The sequence below is a fragment of the Sorex araneus genome, chromosome 5 (genome assembly GCF_027595985.1).
Source record: "Sorex araneus isolate mSorAra2 chromosome 5, mSorAra2.pri, whole genome shotgun sequence".
Classification (NCBI taxonomy): domain Eukaryota; kingdom Metazoa; phylum Chordata; class Mammalia; order Eulipotyphla; family Soricidae; genus Sorex; species Sorex araneus.
Window position 1 is genome coordinate 12,582,595 of NC_073306.1, and position 18,410 is coordinate 12,601,004.

Here is an 18,410-nt window from a genome sequence, read left to right on the forward strand (position 1 = left end):
CATACCCACGCAGAGACAGACACACACAGACACACAGAGACACAGACACACATACACACACAGAGACACACAGAGACACAGACACACATACACACACATAGACACACAGAGACACAGATACACATACACACACATAGACACACAGAGACACACACATACATACACAAACACACACACACAGACACAGACACACACATAAAACAGACACACACAGAGACACAGACACACACACACATAGATACACAGAGAAACAGACACAAAGACACACACAGAGATATGGACACACACACATAGACACAGACACAGACACAGACACACATACACACAGACACACCACACACACACACACACACACACACACACACACACTAATGCATTCCACCTGCCAGCACAGCTGGGCAGAGGCGAAGCACCAAGGACCGAGACAGCCAGCCCGGGGAGGCGCTGACGAGCAAAGCTGGCCTTCCCCTGGAGCCTGTGAATCTACTGGCCCCTGTGCCAGGGGCCACTTTCTTTGGGGCAGGAACGGGAAGCGAGTCACCTGGACGTTACCTGGGGGTCCTGGTAGATCTTGGCGACGTCCTTCTCGTAGCTGTCGATGTACAGCCGGATGGTGGCCCCCGCGCTGCCCGTGCCGCTCAGCCGGAAGATGATGCGAGAACCATCCACAAAAATGAGCCTCAAGCCCTGCGAGGAAGCAGAGACGTCCCCTACTGGGCGGGCAGGGGGCGGGCAGCCTGCAGACCACGCGGGGCCCCTCCAGAGGCTTGATTCCAGCCCCACGCGGCCACCCCGGGACTGGGTCTGGGAGAAACGGGAGGCCCTGGGGCCCCCCCACGGGACTGGGCTCCCCACGGGGCCCTGGGCAGGCTGGGTGGGAGGACAGCGTCCCCCGCCCTGGCTTCCTCTCTCTGCCTCCCTGGGATACAGGAACTAACTCTCGGGTTGAGGCTCCATAAATCAGTACAAACAAATAAATGAACTGAGAGAGGCAGAAACCTCCCCCCAGCTCAGATAGAGGCTGAAATCTAAGGGGGGGGGGTGTAGAAGGTGGGGTGAGGAGGCGAGAGGAAAGATTCAGCAACGCAGACCGAGAAGCAAAACAGCTCTGGTCTGTCCCCACCCCTTCCCGCCACACCTGTAACTCCGGGGGTCGGGCGGGAATGGGGGGGCAATGCCCCCCTTCAACCTTTCGTCTCTCCAGGTAGCTCTGGGGGGCTGGAGCCATAGTATGGCAGGTAAGGGCACTTGCCTTGCACACCAACAACCTGGCTTCAACGCCCACACCCCTACGGTCCCCCAAAGCTACCAGGAGTAATTCCTATGTACAGAGCCAGAAGCATGCCCTGAATATTGCACTACCAGGTATGCCCCCCCACCCTGAAACAAAACAAAACAAAAAAACAAAACAAAACAGCTCTTGTCCTCTAGAGGGTAATTGTGGGGGCAAGAAAAGCCAGGATCTTAGGTCAATATTCTGGAGCCCCGGGGGCTGGAGCGATAGCACAGGAGGTAGGGCGTTTGCCTTGCACGCAGCTGACCCGGGTTCAATTCCCAGCATCTCACATGGTCCCCTGAGCACCGCCAGGAGTGATTCCTGAGTGCAGAGCCAGGAGTAACCCCTGTGCATCGTTGAGTATGACCCAAAAAGCAAAAAACAAAAAATTCCAGAGCCCCAGGTTCAAGGACTCTGTGCCTCCTCCTTCAGACCCTTGTGATGCGTCTGTGGGTTCAGCCAAGAGCAGCTGCAAGGACGAGCACCAGCTCCATATGCCAAGCTGCAGGGCCAAGCACTGTGAGCACCCCATGAGCACCCTGGGGGGGAGGGGGAGGGGTGGACACAGCTAACCTCAGGTCCTACTCCCCACCTTCTAGAAATGTCTTCTAAGCAAAGCTTCCCAGTCCTCCCACTCCTGGCAGCTGCGCCATCTGCCTCAAGGAACTTCCCCGCCACTGTCTCCCCCCACCCCCCCCACCCCCCACCAGGTGTCCTCACCATGGAAAGCGGGGTGGCCGTGCGGTCCTGAGGGAACACAGCGTGAAGCAAGGGCAGCTTGGAGTTCACCTCCCACCTACCCCCCACCTGAGAACACTTCACCACAAATGCTCGCACTTCCTGCCCCCCCCCTATTTTTTTTTTTTTTTTTGCTTTTGGGTCACACCTGGCGATGCTCAGGGGTTACTCCTGGCTCTGCACTCAGGAATTACTCCTGGCAGTGCTCAGGGGGAACCGTATGGGATGCTTGGAATCGAACCCGGGTAGGCCGCGAGCAAGGCAAACACCCAACCTGCTATACTATCACTCCGCCTCCCCCACCCCATTTTTCCAGAACAATCTCCTCGCCTTCCCACCTCTCCTTTCCCCGTATCTCAGACCTCCGTTCCCCTCATTTCTGCTGGGCCCTGATTTCTCCAGGTAGAGAAAAGGCGTGAGGACAAGAAGCCTCTGAGCTTGCGGGGAGGGTCGCCCTCGCCCACCTAAGCCCCCACATCCAGCCCGCAGCCGCCCCCCTCCTCCCAAGCCCCTCAGAGGCCCCAGCGAGGGCCAGGTGAAAGGTCCAGGGAGGCAGGAAGCCAGGCCACAAAGTTCTTAGAGAACCCTCACTTCCCGCCTGGTTTGGGAAACGGTGACGGTCACGGACTCAGGGAGAGACCGTGGAGGCCAGCCGGGCCTCTGCAGAGGACAGGCAGGTCTCGCCTGCAGCCTCGGTCCCCCGCAGAGGGGCCCCGGGACCTCCGTCTCCCTCGCACACAGCCTGGGTTCCTATAACAGAGTCAGCTGCCAGTCTCATGCCTCATGGAGCAACTGTTTCTAAGTTTGGGGGCCGGAGCTACAGTACAGCGGCAGGTAAGCTGGTTGCCTTGCACGCAGCTGACTTGGGTTCGATCCCTGGCACCCCGTATGGTCCCCTGAGCACCGCCAGGCGTCACTACTCCAAATACCACCAGGAATAATTCCTGAGTGCAGAGCTAGGAGTAAGCCCTGAGCACTGCCAGGTGTGGCCCCAAACACCACAACTTAATTAATTAAGTTCAGGGACAGGCTCAGTCCTTATTCCCTTCGTTTTTGAAATCAGGGTGGACCCAGGTGCCCTTGCTGAGTTCCCCACTGTGCTTCTCTGCTGTCATCTCCGAACGGGGCACTGACAGACAAAAGCTCTCGGGCCTTTAAACTGATATATTGGCCACACCTGGCAATGCTCAGGGCTTACTCCTGGCTCTGTGCTCAGGGATCATTCCTGGCGGTGCTTGGGGAACATACAGGGTACTGGGGTCTGAATCCGGGCTAGCTGTGTGCAAGGCAAGTGCCTCCCCTCTGTCCTATCTCTCCAGCCCCTCCAACTTTTTTAACTCTGGGACTCCTTTTGGCACAGATGTCAATCTTGCCTAGATTCTGGAGGGTCGGGGAGAAGACACTCAGTCCCTCTGGAATGTCGGAGCCCCCCAGCGTCAAGGTGCCGGGAGAGAGCAGAGGACCAGGGCAAAGCGTGTTTTCCAAGAAGCACAGTAACTGCACACTGGCTGCCCTCTGTGGGTTCTTGAAAAGCAACTTACAACAGAACGAACTTCACCCAGGGCTAACCTCTATAAATAAGAGTTAATGTTCTTCGACCTCCTACTTCCGGCCACAAGACTTCCACTGTAAAGATGCTGAACACTTCAGAGGTCCAGCAATCACTTTTTTTTTTTCTTTTTGGGTCACACCCGGCGATGCACAGGGGTTACTCCTGGTTTTGCACTCAGGAATCACTCCTGGCAGTGCTCGGGGGACCATATGGGATGCTGGGAATCGAACCTGGGTTGGCCACGTGCAAGGCAAACGCCCTCCCCGCTATGCTACTGCTCCAGACTCCAGCAATCACTTTCATTCACTCACTGATGCTACTTCAGGGGCCCGTCTGGTCAGAGTACACTCCAGAAACTCAGGGAATCCCACACACCTCAGACGTGTCACCCGCCACTCAAAACGCTGCTGAGCAAAGCCACGTCACTCAAGGCTCTGCATGCCTGTGTCACAGGTGCCTCAGGCAATGGCCAGCGGAGGGGCGATGGCCTTGGGAACAGCATCTCCCCCAGGGCACCCCAGACCCGTCTCCCACCTGGTTTCGCGAGACGCTGCCGTCCACGGGATCGCTGTACTCAAAGTTGTCGATCTTCTCCACCGTGTACACTTTGTCCCCGACTGGGAACTGTTTCCCCACGAAGGAGCGGTCGGCGATCAGGGCCTCCAGGTCCTTCATCATCTTATTGGCGCCTTCGGCTTCCACCTCCTCGTAATCGTACCTACAAGAGGCCACCGAGGCGAGGCCACAAGCTGAGGTGAGAGCACGCCAGGGGTTTCGGGCTCTGTATTCAGTCTTTGCTTTGCCAGCATCTGCCACACAAGGAACTTAGCCGGAGGCTGGGCTAAATGAGGAGTGTGTGAGTCTTGGGGATGGGGTGGGCAGAGGATGAAAGATGGGGAGTGGGGGCTGGTTCTGAGCATCAACATGGCTGAAGAGGCATTTTAACACCCATCTTGTCTTCCTGGCACAATCAAGCTCTCAAAAGCCACAAAGGTTTTTGAGAGATCCCATCTGATGCACTCCGAGAAGGAAGAATTAAAAGCAATGTCATCTCTAAAAGATGGCACTCATCAGGGGCTGGAGCAATAGCACAGCGGGTAGGGCATTTGCCTTGCACGCAGCCAACCTGGGTTCGATTCCCAGCATCCCATATGGTCCCCTGAGCACCGCCAGGAGTAATTCCTGAGTGCAGAGGCAGGAGTAATCCCTGTGCATTGCCGGGTGTGACCCAAAAAGCAAAAAAAAAAAAAAAAAAAAGATCGCACTCATCTGTGGAATATAAAGTAGCAGAATGGGACACTAACACCCAAGAGTAGTAGAGATAAGGGAGGACCAGGAGGTCTGCCCCACAGCTTGGAAACTGGCCTCACATGCTGGGGGAAAAGGCAGCTGAGATAGAGAAGGGAACACCAAGTAGTGAATGTTGGGAGGACCCACTCGGGTTGGAAGCTGTGAACCAAAAGTAGACTATAGACCGAACATGATGGCCACTCAATACCTCATTGCAAACTACAACATCCAACGGGAGAGAGAACAAAAGGGAATGCCCTGCTGCAGAGGCATGGTGGGGTGGTGGGGGATGGGGTGGGGGTGGTGGGAGGGATACTGGGAACATTGGTGGAGGAGAATGGGCACTGGTGGAGGGATGTAAACGAAATGCAAACATGAAAGTTTGTAAGTTTGTAACTGTAACTCATGGTGATTCACTAATAAAAATTAAAAAAAATAAAAAAGCAATGTCATCTCTAGACCAGGCTGTTAAAGCAGCGCAGATTCAGGCACTTTCTCCAAACTCCTGGAGCACTTCTGGGGTATACCATGAGTGGAGATGTTCCCCCTTGCCTGGGACCTGCCTGGGTTCTGTTGAGATTTTGGATGAAGGAGAATTCCAGGCTCTACCGGAAGTCAGGGCAGTTCCCCCACAATTTTAACTCTATACCTGTGAAGTACCCCCCTCCCTCCAGGAAAAGCAGAATCGGGAAGTGACTCTGACAGAAGGAAAAGGACCAAGGAAATAAAAGGAGGCCCCCAAGGAAAATTCCCAGGTGGTGAGTCCCCCCAGCAGAGTTGCCCTTGACTTCTTTCTTGGCGGTTCAAGGCCCACAGGGGGATTCTCCTGACCTAGAGGCACACGCGCCTCTGGGAATTTCTGGTTTTTGTTTTGAGGCTCAAGATAGCAGACTCTAACTGCTATTGTAAAACAAATCCACTATGTGCGAGAGGATGTGTCTGAGCGGGGAGAAGTCCACAGACCAGGAACCACAGCTCCTCCTTGCTGTAGGCAGCTCTTCCCCAGGCAAAAATGATGAGCAGCAAGAAATGATCACCAGGTGTCTACGCTTTACACTGGTGACCTTTGGGTGTTCCAGGGAAATGTTTCATGAATCCGAAACTCAGAGGGGCAGAAAGGAAAGACCCTGGGCTTGGAAACCACCAGAAGAAGCCCAGAGTTGGGACCAGAGCGATAGTACAGCGGGGAGGGCGTTTGCCTTGCAGATGCCCAACCGGGGTTCAGTTCCCGGTATCCCATATGGTCCCCCGAGCACCGCCAGGAGTAATTCCCGAGTGCAGAGCCAGGAGCAACCCCTGAGCATTGCTGGGTGTGACCCAAAAAGCAAAAAACAAACAAGCAAAAAAGAAGCCAAGAGCCAGCCTCAAAGGTTGGCGCCAGCCTTGAGGGGCGGCTGACTTCACAACTATGGAACATGGTCCCATTTCCCCGAGTTCAGTGTCTTTCTTTCTTTTACTTCTGATTTTTTGGTTTGATTTTGGGCTACACCTGGTTATGCTCAGGGTTTACTCCTGACTCTGTGCTCAGAGACCACTGCTGGTGGAGCTCGGGGACCCTATGCAATGCTGATGGTGGAACTTGGGTCAGTAACTCGCAAGACAGATATCTCTCTGTTCCTAGCATGTTAACTTTTGTTAGTTTTTAGCCCACACCTGGCTGTGCTCAGGGCTTACTCTTGGCTTACTCAGGGATCACTTCTGCTGGGCTTAGCAGATCGTGGGGTGCCGGGGATCAAACCTGGGTTGACCATGTGCAAGGCAAGTGTCTTACCACTTGTCACTCAGGCCCCTAACATATCAATTTTTTACTTTTTTAAAGCTTTTTTGGTTTTGGGGTCACACCCTGCAATGCACAGGGGTCACTCCTGGCTCTGCACTCAGGAATTACCCCTGGTGGTGTTCAGGGGACCCTATGGGATGCTGGGAATCGAACCCGGGTCGGCTGTGTGCAAGGCAAATGCCCTACCCGCTGTGCTATCACTCCAGCCCCCCCATATTAATTTTTTTAAAGCTAACTCTTTTTTTTTTTTTTTTTTTGCTTTTTGGGTCACACCTGGCGATGCACAGGGGTTACTCCTGGCTCTGCACTCAGGAATTACTCCTGGCGGTGCTCAGGGGACCATATGGGATGCTGGGATTCGAACCCGGGTTGGCCGCGTGCAAGGCAAACGCCCTACCCGCTGTGCTATCACTCCAGCCCCAAAAGCTAACTCTTCATGGCTAATATAAAAGCTAACTTCATTATGGCCCTGACATTTTTTTTTTTATTTTCAGTTGGCAAAACGGGACAGACAAGGACTTTATCATCACCTAAGGCAAGAAAGAAACCATAGGCCTGCCAATTCTCTCTGCCACCCGCCCACGCTGCCTGAGACTCGGCCAGGAGGGGATTTACCTGGTGAAGAAATTGCGGCCGTACTTCTGCCAGTGGTCCTTGAGGATGTCCTCCACACTCTGCTTGCGGGCGGCCAGGATGGAGAGCCAGGCGAGCACTGCCCAGAGCCCGTCCTTCTCGCGGATGTGGTCAGAACCTGGGGGCGCGGGGCAACCATGAGAAACTGGGAGAAACTGGGAGAAACAACTTCTCAATGGTGAGAAACACAAATCTGGATTCTCCCGAATCCCCAGGAGAAAACCCAGCACCAAGCATCTGGGTCCCCACCAGAGAAGCCGGGAGACGTCATGGAGAGAGGGGAGCACCCGCAGGGAAGGACAAACCGGATCAAACCGCCTCGGTCGAGAGGGAGTTGGTACATCTCAAGGCAAGTCAGACACATGGAGTGAATGCCAACAGGTGATCGGTGTTTGAGAGGGAGTACTGGCTAGTGTCTGTTACAAAGTATTCATTCGCGGGAATGGGAAACAAATACACTTGAACTAGACAGCGGAAGACCATGAGCATTCTACATTTTTCATAACTGAAAGAGTCTGGCAACTCTGTGGGATAAAAGAGCATACCAAGACAGATAGACAGATGAGACTTGAATGCGGCATCATTTCACCAAAGAGAATTGCAGATGGAGCACACATCTAAATGTGGACACTTGAAGAACTGGGCCAAGGAGATCCTCATAGGGCTGGAGCATATGGCAAGGCCCCGAGTTCGAGCCAACACCGTACAATCAGCTGAGCACTGCCAGAAGTAGCCCTGGTAGAAACTGAGCACTACTCTAGCAGTCTCATGGCTTCCTGCGCTGCTGGACCCGAGTGCTGAGCTGACCAGTGTCAGCTCAGACTCCAATGATTGTTTAGGGATCATTAAGACCTTTAAATACTAAAGATGGGGGGGCGGGTTGAGTTTCCCTCCCTGCCCCAAGCAGAGCTCCGGCAGCTGAAAACCTCCAGAACCCAGCCACAGCCATGCTCAAGGCCACTCTCCACATGCTCAGATGAACCCCACCCATGAAGGAACTGACAGAGGAACCCAGGTATGCGGGACCCATGTCTGAGATCTCTAAGCCTGCTTGGATCAGGAATGGGCCTCCTCCACCCAGATCCCCAGTTTTCCAGTAGCTTGGCAGTCACACCCACAAATTCCCCCCCAGCGCCATGTAATCTCACCAACAGCCAAGATCCAGAGACATTAAAACAAAGCTCCTAGAAGAGAGCGACACAATTTTTCCTGGAGTGCATGGCCACATTTGTGGCCACGCGGCCTCTCTATTTTTATTTTTATTTATTTATTTATTTTATTCCCCACACAGCAGAGCCTGGCAAGCTACCTGTGACGTATTCGATATGCCAAAAACAGTAACAACATGCTCTTCATGTTCCTGGGGCAAGCAGACACCATCGGGCTACACTAGCACGTGACAGGGACAAATGAAGATGTTACTGACGCCCGCTCAAGCAAATTGATGAACAACAGGATGACAGTGATACAGTGATAGATAAATGTATTTTCAAATATTGGAAGTGGCAAATACATGTAAATACAGAATTCACCGGGGAACGATGCATTTGGCTGCTTAAAAATGAACACCTCTATTGGAAAAACCACTACTATAGATTAAATGGAAAGACGATTGAAAAGTATTTGAGGAAACATATTTGCAGTACACATTAGATGTCTAATACATTCCACACAGGGGGAAGTTATATATATATATATATATATATATATATATATATATATGTATATGTATATGTATTTGGAGTTTCTCCAAACTCCTGGAGCACCTCTGGGGTACACTGTGAGTGGAGATGTTCCCCCACCACATCTGGGGCCTCCCTGGGTTCTGCTGAGATTTTTGATGAAGGAGAATTCCAGACTCTACCGGAAGTCAGGCCCGGTCCCCCTCCCCCGCAAAAAAATACCCAAACTCTAGACCTGTCAAATGCCCCCTGCTTTCAGAAAAAATAGAATTGAGGAGTAACTCTGATAGAAGGAAAACATACATACATACGTGTGTGTGTGTGTGTGTGTGTGTGTGTGACATCCGATAGTGCTCAGGGCTTACTCCTGGGTCTGTGTTCAGGGGTCACTCCTAGCAGAGCTTGGGACCATACTGGATATTGGTAATAGAACCCAGGTCAGGGGCCTAGCACAGCAGGTAGGGCATTTTTGCTTTGCACGCAGCCGACCGGGGTTCGATTCCCAGCATCCCATAGGGCTCCCTGAGCACCGCCAGGAGGAATTCCTGAGTACAGAGCCAGGAGTAACCCCTGAGCATTGCTGGGTGTGACCCAAAAAGCAAAAAAAAAAAAAAAAATAGAACCCAGGTCAGCTGCATGCCAGGCAAGTGCCCTACCCACGGTACTATCTCTCCAGCCCCCCAAAATCTTACAGACCAGTGAACCAAAAAATAAAGCTTCAGGTGAAAAACATTCCAAAAATATAAGTAGACAATTCACCAAAGAATAAATACAGATAACAGAGTAACAGAGTAAAAATCTGGCATCGTTATTTTTCTTCAGGGGTGCCACGCCTGGTGATGCTCAAAGGCTGATCCTAGCACAGTGCTCAGAGAACCGTGCAGTGGTGGGGACTTGAACCCTTAACCCCTGCATGTAAACCATGCCCTCCAGCCCTGTGAGCCTCTCCCCATCCAGCAAGCATTCTTTTTGCTTCTTTCTTCCTTCCTTCATTTTTTTTTTTTTTTGCTAGCATTATTTTTAGGAAGACAGGTTAAAGTAAGGTTCTGCTCTTTGACAAATGGCTGCAGGGTTTCCATGGAGAATCCCGACCGTCAGGGGAGGCCTGAGGGGGATGGGACAGAGGAGATGCAGGGGGGAGGAGGGAGTGCTAACAACTGGCTGGAAAGCAACTCGGGAAAATTCAAGGATCAAACCTTAAAAAAAAAAAAAAAAGAATCTCCTGCTGTTCCAGCAGTTCTGATCTGAGGACAGCCTCTTTCACCAAGAGAAATTTAGGCTCTCTGCCTCCTGCTGATGTTCCTGCTGAAATCTTTACCAGACCTGAAAGACGAGTCCTGTCCATGTGCTTATCGCACACAGAGCCTTCCCGGAGCCCAGCATGAAGCAAGCCTCACTGACTGCCTTGCTATGACTCTCGTGGAGACAAAGAGGGTGGAGGGAAGGGAGGTGAGATATATATATATTAGATATACATATATACATATGTATATACATATATACGTATATGTGTATGTGTATATATACATATATACACACATGTATATGTATATACATATACATGCACATATATATATTTCAATTTTATTGAATCACCATGAGATAGTTACAAGCTTTCATGTTTGGGTCACAATCTCACAATGATCAAACACCCATCCCTCCACCAGTGCACATTCCCCACCACCAATATCCCAGCTACACCCTCCCCTTTCCCATCCTCCCCCTGCCTCCATGGCAGACAATATTCCCCATATTCTCTCTCTACTTTTGGGCATTATGGCTTGCAACACAGACACTGAGAGATCATCATGGTTGGTCCATTATCTATTTTCAGCATGCATCTCCCATCCCGACTGGTTCCTCCAGCCATCATTTTCTCAGTGATCCCTTCTCTATCCCATCTGCCTTCTCCCCTCTGCTCATGAGGCAGTCTTCCAGCTATGGGGAAATCCCCCTGGCCCTTGTATCTACTGTCCTTGGGTGTCAAGGGCAGGTGATATTAAGTTCTATTTTCTGATGTTTGTGCAGGTCTCAAATTCATTTTTTTTCTTTCCTTTTCTTTTTCTTTTTTGTTTTGGATCACAACCAGTTGTGCTCAGGGCTTACTCCTGGCTCTGCACCCAGGGATCACTCCTGGTGGTGCTCGGGTCCGCAGGGAGCACCGAGGATCGAACTGCTGCATCAGCTGCATGCAAACAAATGCCCTGCCCGCTGTACTATCTCTCCGGCCAGTAAATATGATTTGTTTCCAAGGGTGCTTGGTATAGTGTCATGCTTGGACTCCTTGCGTGCCTTTCTCTCCCCCTCATCTTCCTACCGCTCTTAGTCCTCTTAGATCCGGCTGAGTTTCTAGCCCGGTGCTGGCTGTGAGACAGGACGCTGTGAAAGAAGCTCCCTTCCTCCCTCTATTCATTCATTTAGACCCAACTCAAATGTCCTCAACTCTCAGAGACTAGCTTCGACTTCTTCACTGGGTATGAGCTACTTTCTCTTTCTCCTTCTCTCCTGACCCGGCCAGCTCAAAACATCTGACACAACCCTCCTATCTCCTGAGTTTTCATCATCTGCCAAGGAGCCTCTCCTTCCATGAGTCACCCATTTTCTCAGAAATTCTTGTAATTGTGCCTGGTGATGAGCAAAGCACCTGGGAGCAAAATCAGGAAAGAACTGATTGCAGAGACACGCATGAATGAACCAATGAACTCATCAACCCCCATGCTCTCTCTCCCCTTCCGGTTCACGAAAACACACCACTTCTTCCTTCCAAAGGTTTTCTCTTCCATCGGAGACTACTTTGAGAAGTTACAGCTCTCAAAATTTAGACGCTGGCAGAGCAAGAGCTATTGGGGAGTATTTTCAGCGCCATCACAAATGTTGGAAACGTTTGCCGAGCTTTATCATCTCTGGACTGGTTTTGGTCCTTGCGGTGATTTCAAGAAACAGTGTTGGCTGGCGCACGCTTAGCACCTGCATAAATGATGCGATGTTTTGGCAGCCGTGCACCCCAGGCGCTGAGAATTGGTGACAGGAGCTAACAGCTGCTGTTATTTGTCTGGCCTGTGTTCGCTGCCCACACCTTTTCATGTTTCATTTGCCAGGATGGGAGAGGGGAGATGCTAGAATTATTGCAAAAAAAAAAAAAAAAAGAGCATTTCCATTGTGGTTTATCTACTCTAAGTAGAATCTGACTTTCTTCTTTCATGTGGCAAAACAAAATCTAAGACTCCCACCCAAACTGAAACAAGTTACCTGGAAGTATAAAAATCACCTCCCCTTATTACCAACACTCTTGGCCTGGGATAATAGAAATATTTCATTCCATTTGCACAGGAAACCTCTTTGGAAATCCTCAACCACGGCCTTGGGTGTGTCATATGTGAGGTAAGAAATATTCCCACGCTCCGGGAAACTTCATCTGCTTCAGGGTTAGAGTGAAGAGAGGTAACGGGGTGTGTCAGTGTGTCTATTGTGGGTGCTGCAGCCAGTAGCTAATGCTCTGAAATGCTGAAAGGTTTTCAGCATCAGAAAACCTTCATCCGAGACGTGGTGACATAAAGTTGCTTCTAATCATGAGAGTCATGCGACTTCTCTGTGCCTCCATTTCTTCAGCTGAAATATGGGCTAATGCCACCTTTCTCTCACAGTCAGAAGGCCTCACAGTGAGAGACTAACCAGAAAGGTTGTATAAATTGTAAATTGTTAAGGACCAAATAAATGCAAGACCCCATATCTATGCATAAGGGAAACAAAAAACTCAAGGTAAAATTAATGCATCCCATTAATTTGTTGAGCTTTCAAAAATTATGTTCCTCAGAACCAGAGAAAGAGGAACATCAATGGGCTGAATTCGTGCTTTGCATGCAGGAGGCCCAGGTTCGATTCCTAACACCGCATGGTCCCCCAGGCCACACGGGGAGTGACCCCTGGGCACTAGCAGGGAACACCTCCAAAGCACCACTGGGTGTGGCCCAAAACCCAATGCAACCAATGTTCCTTAACGTCTGGGGAAGAAAATGCGATCTAACCCATAAGCATTTTGCCCCATAACAAATGTGTATTATTCATACCATTGTGTGTGTGTGTGTGTGTGTGTGTGTGTGTGTCTGTCTGTCTGTCTGTCTTAAGAAAAAGCAACTAGGGGCTGACGTGATAGCACAGCGGGTAGGGCATTTGCCTTGCAAGCAGCCGACCCGGGTTCAATTCCCAGCATCCCATATAGATGAGCACCGCCAGGAGTAATTCCTGAGTGCAAAAGTCAGGAGTAACCCTTGAGCATAGCCAGATGTGACCCAAAAAGCAAAAAAAAAAAAAAAAAAAAAAAAAGAAAGAAAAAAAAAGCAACTAATTAAATTCAGATAAACTGTGAGGACCAGAGACCTTGTCACCAGCACCACTGAGCGCAGCCAAATCCAAAGCAGCGCTAGGTGGGCCTGGGGTCTCTGCGGGTCTGGCCACCTTTGGAAACCCCATCAGGGTGGGCGCTTCTGCCCGCTCAGCATCCAGAATCCGTCTCTTTGCTCCACACGCTCAGGACCGTGTAAACCACTGAAAACCTGACTCAGGCATCTGTCTGTCTGCCTGCCTGCTGTCACCTCCACCACCTAGAAATTTCCATTTCATACCGACCTATCAGCCTGGCAGGATCCCCCTGCCCGCCCCCACCGCCAGCCCCCCACTCTGCACTGCCTGCACCCGGGATGCTCGCCACGATCACCCCCAGACGAGCAGTCTGGCCCAAAGTTTCTTTTCTTGTCCGGCATCACAGGGCTGGCGCCTAGCAGAGTGTGTGTGTGTGCCCTCCTGTCCCTGGGTGAGTGACCACGGGCGCGTTCTCTGCTAGGCTGGGCAGGATGGAGAACAAGACACGGGGGGCTCCTGTCCAAATGGAACCCACAGGCGGGGGGGGGGCAGACAGGTTTCAAATAATGATGACTACTTGTGAGACTTCGGCTGCAGCACAGGGGGAGGGAGAGATGCAGGTGCCCAGAGGAGCCAGAATGGGGGCTCTGACCCACACTGGGCGGGCATGGGAGCTGTCCTGAGAAATCATCCTGATTCTTGTCTAGAAAAATGCAAAATAAACCCCCCAGTACTCAACTAAGCTAAAGAATCCCAATATGACAGACATCAAAGGACTGCACTCATTTGTGGAATATAAAATGATATGAGACTGACACCCAAGGGCAGCAGTAGACACAAGGGCCAGGAATATTGCCCCATAGTTGGAAGCCTGCCTCATGAGCAGGGGGAGAAGGCAGCTGGGATAGAGAGGGGATCACTAAGTCAGTGATGGCTGGAGGAATCGTTCGGGATGGGAGCTGTGTGCTGCAAGTAGATAAAGGACCAAGCGTGATAGCCTCTCAGTTTCTGTATTGCAAACCATAATGCCCAACAGTTGAGAGAGTATGGGGGAAATTGTCTGTATAGAGGCAGGAGGGAGGATTGGAAAGGTGGGGGAGAGGGGTTAATACTGGGGACATTGGTGGTGGAGCATGTGCACTGGTGGAGGGATGGGTGTTTGATCATTGTATGACTGAAACTCAAGCATGAAAGCTTTGTAAATGTATTTTAGTGACTCATTAAAAAAAAAAAGAATCCCAATACGTCAAACTTCACAGCATCACTGTTGTCGTCATTCTCACTCTAAGAATGAGGGTGCAGTGATGACTAGCTTGGCTGGTAACCCAACACTCAAGTGTGTACCTCCCCACACCCACTGTGAGCACTGCAGCCAAATGGGCAAAACCTGGTCCTGCGACCACCCATAACAAATGGGAAACAGAAAAAAAAACACTCAGAGAGGGTTAATAAACTACTTTACATGGGCCAAAGGGAACAGTGAAAGGCACCAAATACAAATGCGGTTTATATGGATAACAGAGACAATGGCCGGTTCTCTAAACACAGCCATCCCACACTCCTGACTTGCCGGTTCCACTCTGGAGGATTTGGGCTCAGTTCTGGACATGATCTTCCCATGAAGGGCACTGGCAAACTTGCAAGCACCTTAGAAGTTGGCGCAAGGTAGAGAAACTGTGAAGAGAAGGCTGGGCCCCTCGGGGTGGTTGGTCAGGGCAAGAGTGGACAGAGAGCGGTCACCCCATCCCATCTCACAATTCTTGGCAGGCAAGATCCAGCCTCCAGGAAACAGTTCCGGCCATCCAGGGCAGCCCTGCTCCTCCCTGCCCAGGTCTTTCTATCAAAACACATCCCAGAGATGGGAGATGTATGCTGAAAGTAGATAATGGACCCAACATGATGACCTCTCAGTGTCTGTGTTGCAAGCCATGATGCCCAAAAGTAGAGAGAGAGTTTGGGGAATATTGTCTGCCATGGAGGCAGGGGGAGGGTGGGAAAGGGCGGGTATACCGGGGATATTGGTGGTGGGGAATGTGCACTGGTGGAGGGATGGGTGTTTGATCATTGTGAGATTGTAACCCAAACATGAAAGCGTGTAACCATCTCATGGTGATTCAATAAAATTTTTTAAAATTTTTTAAAAAAAAAGAAAGAAAAAATACATCCCAGAGGCTGTAGCTCCTCCTTGCAGGAGAAACTGTACCAAGAGAATCCCTTACCCTGGAATGCTCTATTATCCCCCAGCAACACTGTCAGACCCAAGACAAAGAGGCATATTCCACCCTCCCTGGGTGTCACGACTTCAGAACCTCTTGTGGAGCTGGTGCCTTTCCACACACCCAAACACCCCCGGGAAAACCTGACGTCAGTATTTTCTGTTGTTGCCTCATGAAGCCAAACACTGACGTGGACACAGGGAGTGGGGAAGCGCCCAGACGTGGTGTTTGCCTTCTAAGACGTCTTCATCCACAAGGAACGATGATCAATAGACTAATCACTAACGGGCCCTTAATGATTTCTTTTCTGGTCATTCTACTTGCCAGTTCTCAAAGTTTTGTTGGAATAAGCTATATAAAGTAAATGTGTTCTGTGCCCAAGGCTGGGGGCGGGGCGGGGGGCAGGCTGGGGTTGGGAGAGAAATCTATGGAGGGAAGGTCACACTTGTGGTGCTGGAACCTAAATGCTTGAGACAACTGTAGAACAAACAACTTTGTAATTTACGGTGCTTTTAATGAAAATCAATTTTTAAAGAAGAAACAACGATTAGGGCTGGCGAGCTCAGTGGTAGGCGCCTGCGTGACCAGCATAAGGCTGCGAGTTCCAGCCCAGCATCACCGCATGTGCCAAGTGCAATGCCAGAAACACTGCCACTAGGGGTCCCTGGTGCCCCAGTGTGTGATCCCCAGCACCCTGCAACCACATGTGTGACCTCCAGTCACTGCAACAACAAGGGAAGGCGGTGGGGAAAGGTAAATTTACAGTCGGCAGTACAGCTCAACGGTAGAGCACTTGCCTTCCTTCATGTGGGAGGCTCTGAGTTTGAGCCCTAGGACCAAAAACAATTTATTTGATTAATGTCTTAAAAGAAGAAGAATGGTTAAGACCAAGTCTGGGGACTGGAGTGATAGCATAGCGGATAGTGCATTGGCTTTGCATGCGGCCAACCTGGGTTCGATTCCCAGCATCCCATAGGGTCCCCCAAGCACCGCCAGGAGTAATTCCTGAGTACATGAGCCAGGAGTAACCCCTGTGCATCGCCGGGTGTGACCCAGAAAGCAAAAAAAAAAAAAAAAGACCAAGTCTGATCTAGATAATCCCAGGCAGAGTTTCATGGGAGAAGAGCACGTCAGAGATTTACCAGACATTCACTAAGGATCATGGGGGCCACATCATGGCACCAGGCTGGTCACTGGACAGGAGGACTGAGCAGGCCTTGGGAAATCATCACATTTTTGTGAAAATTACAGGAATGCATTGACTTGGCTCACAGCAGCCAACTCTGTCCAGAGAGTTTCATCCCCAAAGAGCCTCACCAGCCCTTGAGAACATCAGACTCTTCACCACTTTTAATCAACCATTAAGCAATATTGGGCCAGGGCGATAGTCCAGCAAGGAGGGCGTTTGCCTTGCACATGACTGACCTGGGTTCGAGCCCCAGCATCCCCTAGGGTCCCCCGAGCAGCGCTAGCAGTGATTCTTTTTATTTTTTAATTTTTTTATTGAATCACTGTGAAATACAGTTACAAAGCTTTCATGTTTGAGTTTCAGTCATACAACGATCGAACATCCATCTCTCCACCAGTGCACATTCCCCACCACCAATGTCCCCAGTATACCCCCCTTTCCCACCCTCCCCCTGCCTCCATGGCAGACAATTTCCCCCATACTCTCTCTCTGCTTTGGGCATTATGGTTTGCAACACAGATACTGAGAGGCTATCACGTTTGGTCCTTCATCTTCTTTCGCACTTCTCCCATCCCAAACGATCCCTCCAACCATCACTGACTTAGTGATCCCTTCTCTATTCCAGCCAGCAGTGATTCTTTTTTTTTTTTGCTTTTTGGGTCACACCCGGCAATGCACAGGGGTTACTCCTGGCTCTGCACTCAGGAATTACCCCTGGCGGTGCTCAGGGGACCCTATAGGATGCTGGGAATCGAACCCGGGTCGGCTGCGTGCAAGGCAAACACCCTCCCCGCTGTGCTATTGCTCCAGCCCCCCAGCAGTGATTCTTGAGTGCAGAGACAGGAGTAACCCCTGAGCATCTCTGGGGTGTGACCCAAAATCAAAAAACAGAAAGGAAAAAATAAGAAAGAAAAGGAAAAGCAAACCAGGTGCTTCAAACTGACGGGTTCGTTGACTCGCCCTCCTCCCAGTCTTGGAGGAAAGCAGAGGAAACCAACACTCGACTGGGGCAAGCCCAGCACCTCTGTGACGCGTTTGCAAGGAGAGTGCCTGGGCTCTGGCCACGTGCCTGCGAGTGGAGAGCAGAGGTCACGGCTCCTCTAGGACCCAGAGCTGCACCCACTCGCGCCCACACTCTGAGTGGTCCTTCGTGGCCTGCTGGAGACCCGCATGTGGGAGAAACCAGGTGTGTGGATCTTCAGAACTGAGAGATGTAGGCAGGGCGGGAGAGGGGAATCTGAGAAGGAGGTGGGCTTTCAGGCCAGTGTTCAGACAGGGAACACTGCACCCCCACTTGAGTGCTGGAGGGTCAGGTGGGTTGGGGGCGTGATGGCTAAAGGCCCTCGGACACCCCATCTTCCACCCTGAAACACGAGATGCAGACGTTTCCCTTTGGACAGAGCGCATTAAAAAAAAATACAAAAAAATTTCTCATTCATCTCAGAACCAAGAGGCTTGCCCAGAGATATTCCCGACCTTGCACCAGGCCCATTTCACTGGGTGCCTCAGACAGAAGCAGGCGTCGTCCCTCCACCTGTCCCCTATGAATCCCAATAGCCACAAACCTCCAGAACCCGTGAAAAACCCAGGCACGCAGGACCAGTGGCTGAAAACGCCAGGCCTCAAGGGATAGGGACAAGTGGCTCCTTCCCGTCTCCCCGCCCCTGGGGGATCCCGGTTGTCAGGTCCACGAAT

The 18,410-nt window shown here is 51.1% G+C and overlaps 1 protein-coding gene across 1 annotated transcript in view; it reads right to left on the reverse strand.

Annotated features, from left to right (window-relative positions):
• The window catches only part of PGM1 (phosphoglucomutase 1), a 67,805-nt gene that overhangs the window by 2,310 nt on the left and 47,085 nt on the right, over window positions 1–18,410 (reverse strand). The window contains exons 8-10 of the mRNA XM_055137618.1: window positions 7,252–7,387; window positions 4,101–4,284; window positions 553–687 (exon numbers count right to left, since the gene is read on the reverse strand). Coding sequence (XP_054993593.1) covers window positions 553–687; window positions 4,101–4,284; window positions 7,252–7,387 — 455 coding nt within the window. The remainder of the gene's footprint in view (window positions 1–552; window positions 688–4,100; window positions 4,285–7,251; window positions 7,388–18,410) is intronic.